This window comes from Alligator mississippiensis, chromosome 7 (genome assembly GCF_030867095.1).
Source record: "Alligator mississippiensis isolate rAllMis1 chromosome 7, rAllMis1, whole genome shotgun sequence".
Lineage (NCBI taxonomy): Eukaryota > Metazoa > Chordata > Crocodylia > Alligatoridae > Alligator > Alligator mississippiensis.
In genome coordinates, this window is record NC_081830.1 from 47,339,096 (window position 1) to 47,361,319 (window position 22,224).

The window sequence follows — 22,224 nt, forward strand, 5'->3', positions numbered from 1 at the left end:
CACACAGGCTCGGAAATAGAAGACATGTACCACATTGTTCCATAACAGAGATAAAGAAATCTATAGTATTGGCGCCAGGTCACAGTGTGCAGCTGCAGAGCCCTTGGGATTTCCTGTTTTGGTAGATGGACCTATTCTAGCTGCCTGCAGTGGGTCGGTTCAGGATTGAGTGGTCAGGGTGAAAAAATAAGAAAGGTTTATTGATCTAACAAACACGTAATTACGCAAAGCTTAACAACACAACAAAGACAGACAGTAAATCTCTGAGTCGGCAACTTATCGGCAGTCCCCTTTTATGCCTGGTATATGACAAGCCTCTTGAAATCCAGCAAAGTTAGGTGTCCCCAATCTACACTGTCCAAAGGGGTACTGGGAAGTACCCTGGTAATCAGTCTTCAAGCTTCTCAGGACCCACCACTCTGCTGATTCCAGGTCTGTGGCTTCTCTTTTACAATGATAGCTTCCTTTACCACGTTGCTTTCTTTCAGCTGATTTCCGGATGCCCCAGCAAATTTATAGATTTTTTTGAACTACACTGTTGGCTTTAAACCAGGTTTAACTCTCAGAAAGCCAGTTTAGCTGTCGTAGGATACCTCAGCAAGCGCTCTTTTAAGCAGACACTACTTGTTGTCAAGAGACATGACTAAGTCACTGCCACATGGACCAAATTAAAAGAAACCGGTAAAACCCCAAATTAGGATGTGTGTATGTGATGGGCTTGTGAGCCATATGGTGGCTAGACAGAATGTAGACACTATGATGACCTCAAAGAGACCAATCAGCAATGTCCAGAGATGAAGAGTCATCAAAGGAGGGAAAGATACAAAAGGAGGGATTTCAGAGCAGAAAAGGGTCCCTGAGAGGGGAACCGGAAGCCATCATGGACAGAGGGCACACTACCAGCCTGTCTCACCCACCCCACTCCGGGGAAGGTGGGATGGGCCTCAGCCTCTGACCTCCAGGCTGCTGACATGATATTCAAGAGAGAACCTCAGAGTGAAGCTCACATAGTGGCCAGATGTACCTGGACTCTGTGAATCCTGGGACTGGTAGGTAGAATAGAATTGTTTGCATTATTCTTATCTGCTATCACTGTGTATCAATAAAATTCTCTTATTATTGAATGGAGAGGTCATGGTCAGTCTGAGGGTTTGGGTCCACCCAGAAGAAGGTATCCGAGTCATAAATCCAGTGCCAGCAAAATTTAGAGTTTGTAAAATTGGAGCTGCAGTTACAATTGGAATTTTATAGAATCAAAAAGCCAACAGCAATATTTCCATAAAACAATGTTTTTAAATATTGTCCCTGTAGTGTTTCTAGCCCTGGCTCTATCCCATTGTTCTGAAACTGATAAGAACCAGAAGTTAACTGGCTACTTTTGTGCCCAGCTAAGAGAAATTAAGAACAAACAGCATAATTGCCTGGATGTTTTCCTGTTATTTGTTATTCTGTCTTTCCTTGAAAAGGCATGCTATGTCCTGTAAATATGAAGTCCTACTGACTTAGGACAGACAGGTTTGGGGGTCTAGTAGCCATTCTAAGATAGTCTATTTCAGTAGAAAGTAATAAATACAGGATAATGTGAATCAAAACTCAAGGGAATAGTAGTAAGAGGATGAAGACAGGCCAGCTGTAACTTGGGAGAATCAGAGGAAGACCAAGAAGTTCTAGTCCACTTAAAGTTTAAAGCAACTGACAGACAGCAAAAGACAAAGAGGAGAAGGAATGCTTCCAGATGTCACTTGCTAGCCAGTGTATGTTATGTAGCCCCTTCTATGCCCAAACCACAGAAGAATAGTCTCATAGCTCGCACCTTCAGAACCCAGTTCTTTAACTGAAGCTATATACACTCATGATTTTAAGTCTGGAAAATCCTAAATCAAGTGTGTGATCTGGGTAACATCCAGTAACAGCTTAACTAAAGAAAATTCCATAGCTTCAATTTACACAAAGAAACCAAGAGATCACCGTATTACTGCTTTGAATTCCCTTGACAATTTCAAGTGGCCAACTTTTGTGCTCGTAAGTTCAAGGGTGCTGTTCATAACAAAGCATTCACTAATTCAAGTAAACAGATACAAAGAATTAGGGAACACTTACCTTACAGAGTAGCATGTTTTCAAGACAGATCTACATGGATTCCATGGCATGTGCATGTAGCCTGATGAATGTTTGGCTCTCCTCTCTTGCCCCCATTCCCACCCCAAAACAGCAGTGTCCAACCCTCCGTCTCCTCCTTCAGTTCATGGCATTTCAGACTGTAAAGCAATGATGGACAGTTGGACAAATCATCTAAATGACTCTCAGATAACCATAAGTATTGTAGGGTAATACCTGTTCTTTCTTCTTCAACCATATGCCAGTGTGGATTCAATTCCTAGGGACTAGCAAGCAGCTTCCCCTTAGGACAACTGTAAAGTTTCAATTACCGCAGTCAAACAGCGATTGTAACATGGCTCCTGAGCATGGCATCCAACCTAGCAGCTAAATTCAAGGCACAATTTTGGGCAAAGGTCAGTGATTTATCCCTAATCACCAGAGCCCTAATTGCCAATCTTGGCACATTCTTGAAACCAGAAGATATTGCTTACAATGTGGTGGAATGAGCCCTGATGTTGAATGAGATTGCCTTACAAGCAGGCTGGTGTACCTATGAGGTGCACTGATTTATTCATTTTGATTTCTTTTGCCATGACATAGCCTGTAAGGCAGCTTTGGCTTTCCTTGATTCTAGCATTGTGCGTGAGTAGCATTTTTCTCTATAATGTGTTATGGGAAGGACAAATAAACTATGCAACAACTAAAAGAAGTATTGAATAGGTGGTAACCTGCTGTTAGAGCTGTTCTTCTAGAGACTGTTTAAGATTCCTGCAGTCCCATGTCTTTCGTAAAGCCTCAGGACTCTACCCTAAAATTGGCACCCTTGTTCAGAGGTGAGTGAATGGATTTCCTGTTCCTAAAGAAATTACAACAGTGAAATCAGCATAAAGATTTTTAATAAAACTACTATAAAATATTTAAAAACAAATAAAGATATTAACATACATGTTTTAACTTAACACCATCCCTTTAACAATTCAGGGGACTGATAGTCAAACTACAATATTAAATCCAGGTAAATTAGGTTGACAGACAAAGCGTAAGGAGAGATTTGTCTCAGCTCAACCTCTAATGAACATCAGTTCACATCCCAGAGACATTAAACTCTTGATACAAGCTCAGGTCAAGATAGAGACAAGAGTAGAAAAATAAAACTTAATAGTTCTTACTGGCCACACTCCTTAGAAGGAATGTGAACAATGGAAATACAAGATAAAGGACTGATTTGCTTATATATGTACCTAAAATGGTTTTCAGTGTTTCCCTTTTTTGGGTAGCTGCTTATCTACTTATACTCCCTCCTTGTCCTTGCTCTTACCTAACATCATATAGTTACACAGGACCGTTAAGTTTCTTACAATTCAAACTGGTTGAAAACATAAAGACAATCTCTACAAAACATGGGACCAACAGGAAGGGAGCAGTCGCATGTTTTTGAACAGTATACTCTCCTAATGAGTGCAGATCATACATATTCTTTGAAAGACTGTAATATATTTTGGGGAACTACAACAGTTACTTCTGAGGTGTGCATTTTAAAGATACTGTATGGAGTGGATGACATACTGGCACAGAATCGCAAAACATAATAGACACCAATGGGAAAAGCACTAAGAGAAAATTAAAAAAAAGAAGTTGTTAGACAAAGAAATAAGAGTGCAGGTATAGCAAGTTCTTTAATTATTACTTTCTCCCTCTGGAAAGCAGCCTGAAATGCAGTGTGCAGTTTCTTTTTTGGTACAGACTCATTAGGCTAGGGACAGACATTCATAAAGCCTGAGCCTGAATGGATTCAATCTTTGCAGGTTAGTCTAACCTGGCTAGGCTGAACTGGTTTGAAACTGGACAGACATTCTCTCTGGACTGAGGAAATTCAGGCACATGCCTGCAGTGGCTGAGGCCAGAAGCTGGGAGGGAGCCAGAGCAGCCCTCTCTTACCTTCTGGAGGGAGCTGAGATGAGTTGAGGGGGGCATGGCCAGGCCCCGGCAGGACTCTCTCATTCTGCACAGTCACAAGCTTTTCCCCACTGGCTACTCAAGGGATGGGAGTGTTGCCAGACCCCAGTCCCAGGCTACCACTCTGAGGCAAGGTGGGGTGTGCAGTGAATGCATCTCTTGATGATACGGAGCTTTTCAATCTCTCTCCCTCCTTCGTCATACGGTCTCATAGTTTCATAGTTTCACAGTAGCTAGGGTCAGGAGGGACCTGAAAAGATCATCTAGCCTGATCCCCTGCCACAGGCAGGAATGAATGCTGGGTTCACAAGACCCCAGACAGGTGATCGTCCAACCACCTCTTGAATATGCCCAAGGTAGGGGCAAGGACAACTTCCCTGGGAAGTTGGTTCCAGATTTTGGCCACCCTAACTGTAAAATATTGCCTTCTGATCTCCAACCTAAACTTATTCTCCATCAGCTTATGACCATTGTTCCTTGTCACCCCAGGTGGTGCTGGGGAGAAAAGAGCTCTGCCTATTTGCTGTTGATCCCCCTTGATGAGCTTGTAGGCAGCCACCAGGTACCCACTCAGCCTTCTCTTGCTGAGGCTGAACAGGTTCAGGTCTTTCAGTCTCTCCTTGTAGGACCTGTCCTGCTGCCCTCTCACCAAGCAGGTGGCCCTCCTTTGAACCCTCTCCAGGCTGGCCACATCCCTTTTGAAGTGCGGTGCCCAGTACTAGATGCAGTACTCCAACTGCGGCCTGACCAAAGTCGCATAAAGGGTGAGTATGACCTCTCTGGACTGGCTTGAGATGCACCTTTGGATGCATGACAAGGTATGACTGGCCTTGCTGGCTGCGGTCTGGCATTGCCGGCTCATGTTCAGCTTGGAGTCAGTAATGACTACGAGATCCCTTTCCGCCTCTGTGCTTTCAAGAAGGGCTCTGTGCTTTCAAGAAGGGCTGCTGGTCTGTATGTATGCTGTGGATTCCTTCTCCCAAGGTGCAGCACCCTGCATTTGTCTACATTGAACCTCATCCTATTCTTGTCTGCCCACTTTTGTAGTCTGTCTAAATCTAGTTGCAGCCTCTCTCTCCCTTCAAGTGTGTCCACCAAGCCCCACATCTTAGTGTCATCAGCAAACTTGGAAAGCGTGCTTTCCACCCCCTTGTCCAAGTCGCTGATGAAGATGTTAAACAGTGCTGGCCCAAGGACTGAGCCCTGGGGTACCCCACTGCTCACATCTCGCCACGTTGAGTACAACTCGTCCACCACTACTCTCTGGGTGCGCCCCATCAGCCAATTTTTTACCCATCCAACTGTGCAGGCATCAATGCTGCAGTCACTTAATTTATTGATGAGGATGGGGTGAGAGACAGTGTCAAAGGCCTTCTTAAAGTCTAGAAAGACTATATCCACAGCGACACCATCATCCAAGGATTTAGTTACTTGGTCGTAAAAGGCAATCAGGTTGGTCTGGCAGGACCTGCCTTTGGTGAACCCATGCTGATTGCCCCTGAGCACGATCTCCCCTGCAGGCCCCCCACAGATATGCTTCTTGATGATCCTCTCCAAGAGCTTCCCGAGCACCAAGGTGAGGCTTACAGGCCTATAATTACTTGGGTCCTCCTTCCTCCCCTTCTTAAAAATAGGGACCGCATTAGCCAGTTTCCAATCCCCTGGCACCTGGCCAGATGACCACGAATGCTCATACAGCCGGGCCAAAGGCTTCACGATGACCCCTGCTAGCTCCCTCAACACCCTTGGGTGGAGGGCATCTGGACCTGCAGATTTTAAAATGTCTAGCCCTTCCAGAAGATCCCTAACTACATCTGCGCTGACTGAAGGCTTGATAGAGCTATCCCCAAGATTGTCCCTCCCTCTGGTAGGTGGGATATCCCGGTCCCTATTCAGGAAAACAGAGGCAAAGAAACTGTTAAAAATATTAGCTTTCTTGTCTGGCATGGCCACCAGATTACCGTTTGTGTCTTGCAGGGGCCCTACATTGCCTGGTGCCCTCTTCTTGCTCCCAATGTACTTGAAAAAGGACTTTTTGTTGTCCTTAATCCTGGACGCTAGCCTGAGTTCCATCTCTGCCTTGGCCTTCCTAATAGCCCTCCTACACTCCCGGGCTGAGGAGTACTCCTCCTTGGTGATAGTTCCTCCATTCCACTGGTTGTATGCCTCCTTTTTAGTCCTCAGGCATTGCTGAATGCCCTTGCTGAGCCAAGGGGGTCTCTGAGCACTCTTACCCCCCTTGCTTCTCCCAGGGACTGTTATCTTTTGGGCCTGGAGGATCGCCCCCTTAAGGCACGACCATCCCTCGTGGGCTCCCATCTCCTCTACCTTCTGGGCTCTTAGTGCCTCCCCCACTAATCTCCTAAGCTCATTGAAGTTGGCCCTTCTGAAGTCAAGGGCTTTAGCCTTGGTGTGAGCCCTAGATGCCCTACGTTGGATAGTGAAATCCAGCAGGTGATGATCGCTATTGCCCAGGTGCTCAAGGCCCTGCAGTCCCCTCACCAGGTCATCCCCCATGGCCAGAACCTGGTCCAGCAAGGCGTTACCTCTAGTGGGTCTGTGCACTTCCTGGATAAGGTGAAGGTCCTGTAATACAGCCAGGATCCTATGTGAGCGGTTAGACCTGGCTGTCTGCTCCTCTCAGCAAATGTCTGGGTAGTTTAGGTCACCCATGACAATAACATCCCTTGACCTAACCGCCTCCATAAGCTGACTGGAGAAGTCCTGGTCCAGTTCTTCCCCCTGGTTGGGTGGTCTGTAGTAGACACCCACCATAAGGTCCCTTTCACCATGCCCCCCTTGTAGTTTGACCCATAGTGTCTCTGCCCGACCCGAAGCTAATCCTTGATGATGTGAGGTGCTCTTTGACATAGAGAGCAACCCCCCTACCTTTCCTCTCTGTCCTGTCTCTTCTATATAGGGTGTACCCCCGAATGCCCACTGCCCAGTCGTAGGTAGGGTCCCACCAGGTTTCTGTGAGCCCTACTAAGTCTGGGTTTTTACTTGCAATCAGGAGGCATAGTTCCTCCTGCTTACACCCCATACTATGAGCATTAGTGTAGAGGCACCTGAGGCCTCTTGAGGGTGCTCGTGCCTTCCTCCCACTCCCAGGACAGCTGTGGCCCCCTGCTCCTCGGACGTTGATACTTACCTGTGCTTCCCTTCCTCTTGTCACCCTGCGTGCTGGTGAAGCACCCTTTCCACTCGAAGCAGCCCTTTCCCCCAGCAAAGCTAGTTTAAAGTCCCCCGTACAGGCTTTAAGCCATCTGCAGCAAACTGACAGGTGAGCAAACCAGGCGGGGGGCTGATAACAGTCTTTATCACCTGATTAGCAAAACAATAGCCTCTCTCCACATTACTTCAAACCTCTTAAACAATTTACCAGCTGACCTGTTGATTAGCCCTAAAAACCCCAAGTGGTCACTGTTCTGTCTGCCTATCTCAGTGAAACTGGGGAGAGATGCACACAAAGACACCTCTTGGCATTAGCTAGCATACCACATGCTGGCTACGGTGCCTGCTGTGGCAGAGAGGAAGGGATCTCTGCTTAAGCAGTGAATGGTGAGTGGCAGGGAGAGGGGGCACAGGGAAGCCAGGCAGACCCTGCTGTGCCAGCAAGACAGTGCTGAGCTCCAGCCAGGGAGCAGAGGGGAGGGGCCAGATCTGCTGTGGAGCAGAGAGCCCCGCCCAGCTCAGAGAGCATGCTGGGATGCTGGGGGACTCAAATTTAACTGAAACCAGCAAGGGGTCTGGGGCAGACATTGCATAAACCAGTTTGAGCTAAATCATTTAAGTCTGATACTACATTCAACCAGGTTTATCTCAAACCGGTCTCAGCCATTTTCTAACTGGTTTATGTGCACTGAACATCTGCTCTTTTACAGGTTTAAAACAGTTTCTGATCACTTGAACCAGATTATGTGTAATATCTGTCCCTAGCCTTTAAGTCTGCATTGCAGAGAAGCCAAATTGATTAGCCTCCAAGAATGCCTGGGGTTAGCCTAGCCCAACTGTTAGCATTTCCAAAACAAAATTTTGCCCATTTTACTGCACTTGTTTGTATGGGTCTGAGGACATATCATGTGTTGAGATGATGTAGGATTTCTTCCCAGTCAGTTTGTTAACTGCAAGGGGATTTGCCTGTCCCCTGAGGTAATTATGGGAAAGGCACTTGGAAGACAATCCTTAATGCAAAGTGGACAAGTTGCAACTCAGTCTTAGCATTCCCTCTGGCTATGAAATCATCCACAGCTTTGCAGATCAAATAAGTGTGTGCTTGAGAGTTTTGTATATGGGCGGTAGAAGGTTGGGCAAAAAGCACATGTTAGGTACACAGGCCAAGGATGCAAGAGACCTACCCAAAATGACTAGAACATGGTATTGGCCATACTTAAATGAACTGTATGCGCATATGCGCATGCACGTGCATATGCGTGCACCACCACCCACCCACCCACTCACACACTTAAACAGAGATGTTACACAAAGGTAATAATGAAATGCAACTGAAACTCTAACTCTGTATATAATGTTATGTATATACAGTAATTAATAACAGGAACACTGTTTCATTTTGGACAGTAGACTTTATTAGAAATTTTATCCCCATTCATTAGTAAATTCACATTAAAATATGCTGAAGGCAGCTCAGTTTAAACATCTGACATCCTGCCATTACAACAACTTCCAGTTTAAAAACTAGATAACTGATCAGGCAGATTACCTTGGAACACATAAGAAATGCAACTAAAGAGCAGCATCTTTAAAATGGGATGAGCCTGATAAAATGAGTGTTTCAGGTGGGGTGAGGGGGAGAGGAGAAAAAAAAAAAACAACTAGTCCTTTCAAGATGAAAAACAGTTAAGCAAGGATTCTACTGACTCTAAACAGATAAATAAACAATATCCCACACATAGGTTAAAAGGAGAACCAAGTATTTAGAGTTCATATAATGTAAAAATAAATTTGTTCAAATAAAAAGTGACACATTTTGTAAAATGTGAATATCCTAGAATTGAGATTGTGAACATTTTGTTGTTAAAAACAGCAGAACTCTAGAGGGACTAGATTTGATCTTGGAACCAATGGGCTGCACTGACTACCTTATCTCATTTATCCAATATACACTTACAAAATACCTTTTCCTCTCATCTAGCTTTAAATCAGGGCATTACTGCTTTATACAATAATCTTTCATGGCAGGCCCTCTAACACATTGTGAGCTTGATTTTCTAAAGCACTGAGAACTTGGAATTCCAGATAAAATTTGAGAGCCGAAATCACTTAGCAACTCTGGAAATGAAGTCCTATTTTTTAAACACTGAAAATTTCACATGGTGTCATTTCTTTCACTAATATGCAGCAATCACATTATTGAAAGGATGCTTTTCTGTACAAGGATAAAACTTGGGACCAGATGTTCAGCTGGTGTTTACCAGAAGTCAATACAGGTAAGCTAACATCTGTCAGGTGGACAACTGATCTAGGGGGATTCAGCCTTCGATATTATCTGAAAAGATGGCAAACAGTAGGCAACAGATAATACACAAATCTAGATCAGATCAATCTTTTCACATTCTTCAGTAGTCCCTTTAAGGTTCTGCTGTGGTTGATTAAAAAAAAATATATATTAAAAATTAAATAACACTCAAGTGTCCGCCACAAAGATTTATATTTTGCTGTAAACAATAACATCTGCCATTTGCATTGATTTAGTCCAATATGAGGCCAGAGGGGTTCTAGGCTTCTTACTGATATTGTAAATAATTTTTCAGAGACTGAGGCAAAGGTAGAGATTCTATGTCATGCAGGCGGTCTCTGCCAAGAGCAAACCGAATTGATCTTCGGCACAAGTCCATTAAAGGCAGGGGCTCCGCTGAAAAAAAAGAAAGAAAAAGGATACAGAGTTAATGACTTGGCAGTTGCACTTATATTCACCATTTCTTTTGGTCATGATTAAAATACAGACCCTACATCAAATTTCTCAGGCTGTGCTTCATAAACAGCAATCATTTCAGAAAAATAACCTGGCAAATTTACAAAACAATAAAAGTGAAACTGGATTTACTACCAGAAGTGGAGTCACAACTTTACTGCATATTCCACACATGGTGTAGTTAAGGTAATGAATCTGACTCAGTATTCACATCTACAAAGCATTTGCTGGTAAATAAGCAACATTCCCATTCTTTCTCAAGTTGTAGCACTGTACTGGTATTTTTTTCTGTTAAATACTGAGCTTTCTAATAATAACTGGACTTACAATCTGGTTATAGCAGTTAGGAATATTGTGCTAAATTAGAAGCTCCTGAGCTTTTAAATTCCGGCTTCCTTCCATCTTTTAGGAGCTTGAAATAAAACTTAAGACTAATTGAACTTTTCAGCAAATGTTGCTTGACCCCAGAAGCTCTGCCTAACCCTTTTCAGCAGTTACTGGAAGTAGAGACAGGAAATTCAGTCATTTTTTCCTTGTGAATAAACAAGTTTTTTGTTTTTACCCTTTTTTTTCCTTTTCTTCCTCTCAGATGACCAGGAAGGATTTTTTAATTTCATCAATAATTCCTTTCTAGAGGTTTTGATTTTACTTTTAAGAATTAAAGTGCTTTTGGAAAATAACAGATTGACTCAAAAACACTGACCTGCAATTTCCCAAACCCACTCCACTACTTTACCTTATCCTGACTTGTCAGGATTACATGCAGGGAGTAAGTAGATACTGTGGTCTTTAAACCCATTCAAATCATTAATATCTCTACTGAAACTGCAAGTATCAGTGTCCACCGTGATGACAACACTTGTGATTGATATAACAGGAACTGAACAGAAGCATCAATAGATTTCAGAGGCCGCTAAGTTTCTGTCAGAAGTTATGGCTATACAGTCACTGTGCCAATTTCACCCAGACAGATTTAACCACTTGAAAATTTCCAAGTTACAAAGCTGTTAAGACCCTTGAAACAATGTGGATTTTTTTTTTATTTCCATTGAACAAAACATAGTTTAAAATATTTCTAGATTCTATCCACACAGGTAGATTAGCAACTTTTCTAGAAATCAGACAGCTGACATATTACTCAACTTTATGGTCAGTCATTACCATACAACAATTTAGTTTTAATGAGGTGTGTGTGTGTGCGCGCGTGCAAAAATAAAAATATTAAAATGTTATATACCCAATAAATCAAACTACTGGTATAAATTACTGCAACTTTGTGGACTTCCTGGAATTGTAATCACTCCCACCAAGAAGAATCTGATGCATACAGTTTCACTGATGAGAAAGGCTGGATCAAGATGCATCAAGATATGAATTTTTAACCATTCTAGGATATTTTGATTGCTCTCAGATTTTGGAGATGTTCCATTGTTAAAATCACCTTAACAATCTTTGGTAAGTGATGATGATTTGTGGTCCACTGAACAAATAAAGCACTTAAAACTTCTGTAAATCATCAATGGCTCAAATATTTCTTTTACAGATTTGTATGATGGACCTGTATAATTGATTAAATGGGATTTAATAAGCATGAAGCGAAAGAACAAAGGTAGCTACTGAATTACAGAACAATTTGCTGCATATCATTCCAGGGCCTAAAGCTTGGCAATACTACTAGGCTTGGATTGAACATATGGTATATTTTTCCAGCTAAACATATTTGAAAACATATTTCTTTGTCTAAGCAATTAGCCAGTTATGGAAATAATCCAAAGTATTAATATAAATAAATTATTTCCCTATCTTTAAATGCTACACGTGGATCTCCTCTTTCACTAGAGGGGCTCCAAAACATCAAATGCTACATGTTGATAAAGGAAATGCCTTTAAGTGGCTGCAACAGCTGCTAAATATCAAGTATTGAATGTCTTTTTATAACTTGAAATCTTTTCTTTTTCTTTTCCTTTCAGTCCTACAGCAGCTCAAGCTTCCATCCATATTAGAGAAGATTCATTCTAAAATACTTTATTTAATAGTTTGGCTTTAGAATAGTGTAAAGGAAAAAAAAACCCTCACCACTGCCATTAAAACATTTTTCCAGCTGTGCACTGGCTGGAAATTTCAAAATTAAAAAAAGCCTCTTAGGTTCTGAAACAGCCAACGTGGTCAACATAAAAATGCCCACAACTAAGAAAAATGGTAGAAGAGGTCAGAGAATATGAAATGTGGCCTAAACAGTGAGAACTAGTGTTAAATGTATATGTTTATATGGTATATGTAAAAACAGACACATTTCTCTGCCTTACTTACTATGTACTGTCCAAGATGCAACCTGAAAGATTCTGGGGTCATTTGGGAGGGAAAAAACCCTAGTATGTTATCATTAGGAACCTACCAAATTTGTAATTTTATGATTTTTTCATGGAAACCATGAATTTGGTAGATCCTTGATGAAAAAGCCCAGTCTCCACAAAAAAGATGGAAAACAGCTAGCAAGAGGAGAAAGGGTGGGGGGGGGGGGGGAGGGAATGGAGCTGAAAATGGAGACAGGAAGCTCTGGCATCTTGAAGCATGGGGGGAAGGGGAAGAGATGTTCGTGACGGCGTGTGGTGCCCCCCCCCCCCTCCACCTCTGATTGACTGAGGGGCCCCTGAAGTCTTGTCTCTGCTTGGAGATTGACAGATGGCCGCTGATCAATCTTCAGGGAAGGGTGGGAGGGCCTCCTACATCTGATTGGCTGAAGGGCCCTGGAAATCCTGCCCCTCCCCAGAGATTGACAAACAGCCATCTGGAAGACAGATGACTCCCAGAGCCCCTCAGCCAGGGGGTGGGTGGGTGGGTGGGTGGATGGGTGTGTGTATGTGTGTGTGTGTGTAGCTGCTGTGCTCCACCAGGAAAATAATGCCCAGCACCGTGCTCGTGCTCAGAGCATAAAATTAGGGGGCAGCCCTTGAGAATTAGATAGGTCCATAGTTATCATGCAGATGAGAATAGTAGAGAACAGATTTTGGATTCTACAGTCCACATAGGGCAACTTGTTGTGCATCTATTACCTAGGTTATATTAGGGCCCACGATTCTGAACCCAGGCCCAAGGTGTGACTTCAGAGCCGCCTGATGTCAACTCTAACATTTGAAAAGTGATGAAAAAGTTATGAAATCTTACATTTTTTATTGGCATCAGGGAAAAAGGTAGGGTAGGAATCTATACATCAAGCCACTGAGTTGTTCCAAACCAGACCACAAATAACCATTCATGGCAAAAGGCTTACCTCTATCCCAACTCCATCCTTTCCATATATGAAAAATGGCTGAATGCAACAAAAATACATAAAAGTTATATGCTTTTATATAACTTTTTCTTCCCTTTGGGAAGAGGATGCATGTCCCTCGTTAACTGTTAGTAGCTATTTGAACCATCCACAATGTACACGCACAGATCTTCCTTGCACAAAATAGTGAAAGTTACTAACATCCAGTTTTTAAGGAACAACTCTTTTCAGCACTAGAGGAGCCTTTGAAGTCTGTATGAATATTCTCTCTTACTTCAGGAGACAAAGAAAAGCATGCCACATTGAAAATTTAACTATAAAAAGGGTTTGTTTGTTTTTTGCTTTTAGAAGAATCTTTACTATTTGCCCCTGAAAAGAAAACTTCATTACTCCAGTGACAAACTAATGGCTCCCCCCCCCCCCCCCCCCCACCAAAATGTGCTTCTACCTCTCGCATAAAATGGTCATTAGGACAGCAACTAACATATGCATTCATCTGCAGACCTACCACCTAACTACTAGTTACTTTCAGTTGTTCTTTATATCCTATTTACATTTCTTATTTAAAGTGGCCCATAGCAGTAGTGACCTTGAAAGTAGAATTTGTAGTCACTGGTTTTACTGGAAGTTTCTAAACTCTACTAGTCCAGTGGGTGGCGAATTGGCTAGAGGGTCGTACCCAGAGAGTCGTAGTGGATGGGTCGGGATCAACCTGGAAGGGTGTGGGCAGTGGGGTCCCACAGGGCTCGGTCCCTGGACCGATACTCTTTCATGTTTTCATCAGCGACTTGGACAAGGGAGTGAAGTGTACTCTGTCCAAGTTTGCGGATGACACAAAACTGTGGGGAGAAGTAGATATGCCAGAGGGCAGGGAACAACTACAGGCAGACCTGGACAGGTTGGACATATGGGCACAAAACAACAGAATGCAATTCAACAAGGAGAAATGCAAAGTGCTGCACCTAGGGAGGAAAAATGTCCAGCATACCTACTGCCTAAGAAATGGCCTGCTTGGTGGCACGGAAGTGGAAAGGGATCTTGGAGTCCTAGTGGACTCCCAATATGAACATGAGTTGTCAGTGTGACAAAGTCATCAGGAAAGCTAATGGCACTTTATCATGCATCAGCAGATGCATGATGAACAAAACCAAGGAGGTGATACTTCCCCTCTATCAGGCGCTGGTCAGACCACAGTTGGAATACTGCATGTAATTTTGGGCACCGCACTTCAAGAGGGATGTGGATAACCTGGAGAGGGTCCGGAGAAGGGCCACTCGTATGGTTAAGGGCTTGCAGGCCAAGCCCTATGAGGAGAGACTAGGGCACATGGACCTCTTCAGCCTCCGCAAAAGAAGGTTGAGAGGCGACCTTGTAGCTGCCTATAAGTTCATCATGGGGGCACAGAAGGGAATTGGTGAGGCTTTACTCACTAAGGCACCCCTGGGGGTTACAAGAAATAATGGCCATAAGCTAGCAGAGAGCAGATTTAGACTAGACATTAGGAAGAACTTCACAGTTAGAGTGGCCAAAGTCTGGAGTGGGCTCCCAAGGGAGGTGGTGCTCTCCCCTACCCTGGGGGTCTTCAAGAGGGAGTTAGATAGGCATCTAGCTGGGGTCATCTAGACCCAGCACTCTTTCCTGCCTATGCAGGGGGTTGGACTCGATGATCTATTGTGGTCCCTTCCGACCCTAACATCTATGAATCTACTAGTGTCCTATCAATTAAAAAAATAGAAATGAATTACTAAGTTCCAATATAAAATTGTAAAGAAAACACAATTCAATAGAATGGCTCTTTCAGTTTCTTAACCTGGTTGGGAATTCAATACAAAATAAGATATCCCAGTGTAATGTGGCAAACTTTTCACAGGAAACCTAAGGTTTCCTCTCAGGCTCCAACAGTACCAAGAGAAGAAAGTTTCTGTCAAAAGCTTATTCTAGTAATATGTGAGGGTGATCTTACTTCCAAAATCCTGTCATGTTTCTGATGGTGTTTGCAGGCAGCTACTCCTCAGACTGAGGGTTATTATAAAGGAACTTTTCTTAAAAGTATCTTTTCAACCATTGCCAGATGGGGAAAAGTATTTTTCAGGAAGGGAAGGCAGCTTCTCCCATTCTTCCTCGCAGTTCTACATGCTGGAACTCAGATCAGAAAGCTGCAATTTTGCATCAGCCCTATAAAAAGGTGACTACTTTAAAGTGGGCAACTAACATAAATAATAAGCTAGTTTTTCACCAAAAAAGTGCATCTAATATAGCCATTATGGGTAATGCAGCCATATACCTGTTTGTGAGCCTTCCCACCTATTCTACCTGCTGGTCAGATAAACTATAGACTGCTTGCTGCGCACAAATCAGGAAGTCAAGGACATGGATGGGATGCAATGAGGCTAATGCCACTCATCTAGCACCCAACAATTTAATGTAAGTGGTGCTGAAAGTATCCTCATTTTAAAAAAGTAATTTAGCATGCAATGTGAAAGCAAATATAATACTAGACCTGTGGTTCTCAACCTTTTTAGAGTTGAGGCACCCTTCATTTGTTCTGAGCTCCCCCCCCCCCGCCCAATTTTTGTGAATTGATAGTAACCCATTTCAAAATTGAATGAATTTATTACAGTGCTTACCTCCTTAGAGGGGCTGGGTAGTGAAGGAAGGGCAACAGCTAATGATGGTCTAGCCTGACCCTGCACTTATCTCCTCATAGCAAAAAAAGATTTTGTGGCATCCCAGGGTGTTCCAACACAATGGCTGAGAATCACTGCACTAGACACTCACACAAAATCAGAAGTGTAACTAAAGGTGTGTAGAAAAAAACAGCACCCCCTACCACCACCTTATGCACAACCCCTGCCTAGGGCGCAGAGCTGCCCCTTATGCATCTGCACATAATGTATACTCATACCACCCATATACACCCAGTACAGACTGAAAAGCTGGTTTATTCTTGGCAAGTTGCAGTCAAAGCAGCTGACAGTAATAGTAATTTCTTATGCTGACAAACATTTATTAGTTATAAGAGGATGGCTTCTGAGCCATCTCACACCAAGAAATATTACAAGGCACTAAAAATTTAGGCTATGCTTGAACACAGGAACCACATTAACGTGCACAGTTTATTCACCAAATGAGACCTTATTCATGAGATGAATATTTTTTAAACATGTACAATGTGTAATCTTTACTTGTACAATGCAATATGCTCACTGTTACATGACTTAAAAACCAACAAGTCATTTAGAAAGCAATTCATGCAGAAAGCAACTCAAAATTAGTGCTGGCTGAAAAAATATCAGACAAATTTATGAAAGTTTGTCCCTTTTATAATATTGGAATTGGAAATCTATTTAATATACAGAATTATTTCAAGTCAGGATTGCTTTTGGCTTCAAAGCATTGGTGACAAAGGGATTCCATATCCAACAATATCTGATTTGTATTAACCAAACATCTTTTGCACTAGAGTGAGGCAATTTACTGTAAAAGTCAGGTAAGAAATAATAAAATATAGAAAGCATGTTAAGTTATTGGACAGATTTGCAAACAAACACATTGTTAAATAAGGATGATGACACTCTTCTGGACCTGAAACTTGCTGTCTTAGCAATAGCACTAGAAGACTGAACAATCACCTCATTAATGAGGCAACTGCTGAATAAGTTTTCCTGTGCCAAAACTTACACTACTTGGCTGTAGAAATCATTAGGAACACAAACATTTAAAAAATGGAGAATAGAAATATCTCAATACAAAATTAATGAAAATCTGGAAGGAAGAAGTCTAGAAACCTAGGAAAATATCTGGTTCACCAGGCTAGGGACAGAAGTTATACATAAACTGATTTAAGTCATAACAAACTGGTTTAAACCTGTAACAGAAGAGACATTCAGTGCATATAAATGAGTTTCAAAATGGCTGAAACTGGTTTAAGATAAATTTGGTTGAATGTAGTATCAGACTTAACTGATTTGCGTCAAACTGGTTTATCAAACTTCTGTCCTAGAGCCCTTCCTTGTTCAAGTTAAATCACAGTCCCTCAGCATCCAAGCATCCTTTCCAGCCCAGAGAGTAGAGCTGGCCCTGCCCCTCTGCTCCCTTGCTGGAGTAGTGTGGGCTGGCTGACAAAGGGGTACAGGGGGCAAGCCCAGCTAGGGTCTGGGACTGGGGGAAGGGGTTAAACACCCCTCCCCCCCACTCAAACTTACTGCTGCCTGCCACTGTGGACTACAAATCCCAGATGCACCTGGAAGCTGAATGAGGATGTGATGAGCAGGGATCTGGGTTTTCTGTTTCCCACAGAAAAATGAGTAAAACATGGATTTCCCCCCTTACTGGAATAAAACACAGATTTCTCATTTTAGCAGAGAAACTTGTGGATTTTACAGTTTTGCAATGAGCCCCTGGCAGCCTGGCAGAGTTCCAGCCTGCAAGGAGCTGCGGGGAGTGGGAGGAGGGCAGGCAGGCAGGGGATGCCATGTGCCTGAATATGCACATATATGCACGTGGCCACCAGGCAGCCTGGAGAGCAGCTACAGCAGGTAAGTTGTGGGGGTGGGGTTTGAGGCCCTCATAGGGAGGCAGGGAGTTGGGCAGGGCTGGGGCAGGGGGACATTTAATTTTAATAATGGGTATTGGGGGTTTTATTAGAGAATTTGCAGTTTTTTATCAGGGAAAACCAGGATACCTGATGATGAGTTAACTACTTGCTTTATAGTAGGAAAGATTATACATATAATAACATTAATGTTTGTTGGATTAAAACAAAGAAGAGTAAAAAAACACCCATAAATACTGGAAATTAATTTAAGTTACAAACGTTGCATTCTACAAATTCAACCTTTACCATGTTCTGGGAAGAAGAAAATTCTGCTGTGCCAGGCCATAAAGAAGGGAGTTATGATATATTAAGGTGAGAGAAGATTAAAGCCAGCATAAAGATTTCAGCAGACTTGGAGGTGATGTAGTAGAATTCAGAAGTGGTATTGTACAGGAGGTAGTAGGCAGATTTACAGACAAAGTAATAGCATGGGAAGTTGAAGGAAAGTTCAGATTCAAGGATTAGAAAAGCTATACAGTTCAAACAATATGCAAGATGGCTTATTCTATGCCTGAGCACAGAAATGTCTTGAAACCCTGCCTTGCATTTTTCCGCATCACAAGCCCTGCGCATTTTAACCTTTCAGGCAGGCATATAAACAATGGTATAAATAAAATCTCTAAACTGTAAGTGAAACTAAACACAAATGTAATAATTTTAATTTACAACTTTTAAAGACAAGGCACACCTATATCATCATGCCTAGGAATGCAATACAAGAGGTGTGACTGGGATGGTTTGCTAGCAGAAATGTAAATAGAATGTACAGCTTTTATAAGTGACCAAAACAACAAGAGAAGAATATGCAAGAAAGATAATACAAAGTAAACCATGTTTTAACAAAGCTAACCTCTAAGGTTAAGCAGTCTTGGTCTGGGAAAAAGTAATTGATTTACTAGCCTAAATATGAATTAAACAGAAGTATTTTTCAAACATTTTTTGGAATCATTCTTCAATACTTCAATTCACTGACTGTTTGATGGCCATGTCCACATGTGGTATGGATGTTTGGTTCTTCAAGGACAAAAAGCAGCGGTACACCTTGCACTACTGCTATATGTCCCTGGAGAACACCTGTGCCACATGCTCTACCACACAGTAAATTATCCCGGGTGTGGTAGGGGAGGCTGGGCCCAGTACTGGGCTGGCCTCAGCAGCCTTACCTGGGCCCCTGGGGGCCTTCTGGGGCTGCAGCAGTAGCAATTATGCCACGTGGAGCCTGGCCAGCAGCTGCAGTGTGGCTCTGGGTGGTCTGGCTCCGTTTTTGAGCAGCGTGTGTTGCCTGTGCTTATGCCGCTCCACTTTTTTTCTCCACTGGTTTTTTTTACTCCTGGATATCCAGGGGTCAAAAAAAACCCCCTCTGTACTGCTTCCTTGCAGTGCAAAGAACAACTGGACATGCAGTATGTGGCACCACAGATGTGTCTGCATTGCCACATACTAGACAGCCGCACATGTGGACATGGCCAGAGTTATTTTCATGCCAGATTAAGGATTTTCTTATTGGTTAGATGAGAGCACACAAGTGATAATCTATGGAAAATGTTCATAAAGCTTCCAATTCAAAAACAAATCTGCTGGCATATTCTAAGTGGAGCTGGCAATGCCACCTTGAAGTAAATTTGCTCAACTCTTCCTATTATAAGTTCTTGTTTACTGTCACCTATCACGTGGTCAAAACTAACACGTTTGGCTGACATTTCACAAAACAGATGTCAAGTGATCCCATTCAATCCCCTCCACTCCTGCCCTTATTTTGTTGATTTATGTTTCTGTTTGTTTGTTAGCTTTTGGAAGGTTTCAGCAAAAATAGCTCAGCCATTTCTAAAAAAATTGAGACTAGGGCAAAATGTTTACCCATTTTAAAGACTATTTTACAACTATTTAAAATACTTTAGCCTCACTATTTTGCAGCAGGGATGTGAAATATTACGGAGGTTGGCAGGGATATGCCTTTTGTTGTTCTGGGTAACAGCACACACGTAATTTAGCCAAGTCATAAGCCTTTAGTGAAGGCGGGGGAGGAAGTCTCTGACTGCACATGTTCAGCAAAGCTTGTTAAGTGTTTGGCAGCTAAGTTCTCCCAAGATTTAGTCTACACTAAGCATTGTCCAACTGTTCCAAGGGCTGGAGAAGCTGAGCAGGACTTCTCTTGCAATTGTTCTTCCTGTCCCATGCGAGTTGAGAGGAGGTGGACTGGAACTGAGAACTGTGCACTCAATCCCCTCCTCTTGCTGGCATGTAGGAAGTCTGGAGGAGAGAAAGCAGTCTCATCAGGACACAGCAGGACAGAGGAAATAGATCAAGCCAAGGAGTTGTAGCTCGAACATAGATAGCACTGTGCTTCAGCCATATCTCTTCCGTTCCTGCCAACATACTGCTTGTTCTGGGCTGATTAAGAAAAAGGTAATAGGGCTAGGTACTAGTCTTGCAACAGCTGAGGACATTCATTTCATGCTGGGAGGGTTCATTTGGCCACACCAAGCTTTATGTCTCCTATGTGCCTCAGACTATATAAAACAAGCAAGGTTCTTTGGGCAGATGTGATATCTTTCATTAAACTGTTGCCCTGCGTGGTCAGGCCAACTCTCAGGATCTCAATATTGTGTTGTTAGACAGGAGGGTGTGTGACACAACTGCACATATACAAACACACAAATCAATTAGGAGCACACACACACACACACACACACACACACACACACACACACACACACACACACACACACACACACACACTATCAGCTCAGGCACATATACATCCAAACCAGCCTAGGCACATGCATGCTATCACCAATTCAAGCACATACACCCTACGCACTAAAAATTAGACAAAAATCAATTGTCAATACCCACACACTCAGTACACATACAAAGATCACTAATTCGTATATCATGCACACAATGATATATATACAAACACACACACATACTCACCAGTTCACACACATATAACCCACCTACACATACACACAGTTAAGTTCCTAACTTGGATGGTACAGTGTGTATGTGTGTGCTTGGGGTACCTGGGATACTTGGGGGAAGGTTAAGGTGAGAGAGAGCGAGTTAAAGTATAGGGAGCGAAAGTTCCCAGAACCAGGATTAGAACCAGTGGACTAGAGAGAAGCTGGCTGAGGAACTGAGGCTTGGGTTTACTTAGGATCAAGTGGACCCAGGGTTACTCAAGGTCACTGGTGCACGGGCAGGGGGGAGGAAGGAAAAAAAAAAAAGAAGAAGCCTGGTGGCAAGGAGGAGACAGCCAGGAAAGAGAGAGAGACAGAAACCTGGGAGCTTGGGGCTCGAAACTGAGGCAAACAGCTGAGATGGGGGGGCAGATAAGTGGTGGCAAGGAGGAAACAGCCAGGAAAGAAACTGAGGCAGAAACCTGGTTGCTCAGGGGAAAAAGCAGTTGGGATAAGACAGTGGCAAAGAAACAGGGGGTTTGGAGGCAGAGGGGAGCTCAGGACAGGTGTTGGAGGTGGCAGTGAGCCAGAAGCAGGAGGGAGAGAAATGAGACAGAAGTTAGAGGGGCGAGGAGCAGAGATTGGAGCAGGGCTGGACTGTAGTAAAGCAAACCCAACTCAGGGGTTCAAATAACAGGTTTATTAAACCAACAACATAGTACACAGCCCCATGAAGTTATTGGTTCACACACACACGCACAATGGCAGCAGGAGAGACTCAGTGGAAGGGTTGGAGTCCAGGTAGGGAAGAGAAGCAGAGTCCAAGTCCTTGGTTGAAGAGAGAGTGGGGGTGATAGCTATCTATCCAGGCTGGAAAGGGGTCCTTGTCCAGTAGGTGTTGTCCAGAGGGGGCCCACCGGCAGGGCCTCTGGGTGGATAGGTGGTGTGGCATGGTGCTGGTCCAGATGGAGAGGGCATCTCAAAGAGTCAGTCTTCACTACCCCTTTTTATAGGGCAGACTACCTCTGATCTCCTATGGGGAGGGCCTGTCTAGGCAAGGTCAGTCCTGTTCTAGAGGGCTCCAGGTGTTCTTACTGAGTATGTGCAGCCTGGCACAATGGTGGGTTGCCTCATCTTTTGTTTCTTGAATGCTGAGGGTGGTTCCAAGGGCTGGGTCATTGGTCCAGGTATTGGTGTTGATGGTTTGGTCATTCAGAGGGAGCTAATTTTAGACCTACTGCCATTGTCTCTCAAGCACCCTCATTCATCCCCATTCATTCAGGAACCAAGTTACATAGGAGGAGTAGGTGTGAGTCATGGGTTACACAACCGGGCATGGGGATAAGATGGAGGCTTGACATAACTTATGCTAACTTACATAGATAGGCCTAAAACAGTAATCACACAATGTAAAAGCAGTAAAAAATAAATAAATAAATACATAAAAATCAATACAAGCATA

General features: G+C 43.2%; 1 protein-coding gene across 3 annotated transcripts in view; it reads right to left on the reverse strand.

Moving 5' to 3' along the window:
* Positions 1 to 8,622: 8,622 nt before the first annotated feature.
* Positions 8,623 to 22,224, reverse strand: part of SPSB4 (splA/ryanodine receptor domain and SOCS box containing 4) — a 208,076-nt gene continuing 194,474 nt past the window's right edge. For all 3 annotated transcript variants that reach the window (XM_059730941.1, XM_019491804.2, XM_006273929.4), the window contains one exon: positions 8,623 to 9,931. In XM_059730941.1, coding sequence (XP_059586924.1) covers positions 9,804 to 9,931 — 128 coding nt within the window. In that variant the 3' untranslated portion in view covers positions 8,623 to 9,803. The remainder of the gene's footprint in view (positions 9,932 to 22,224) is intronic.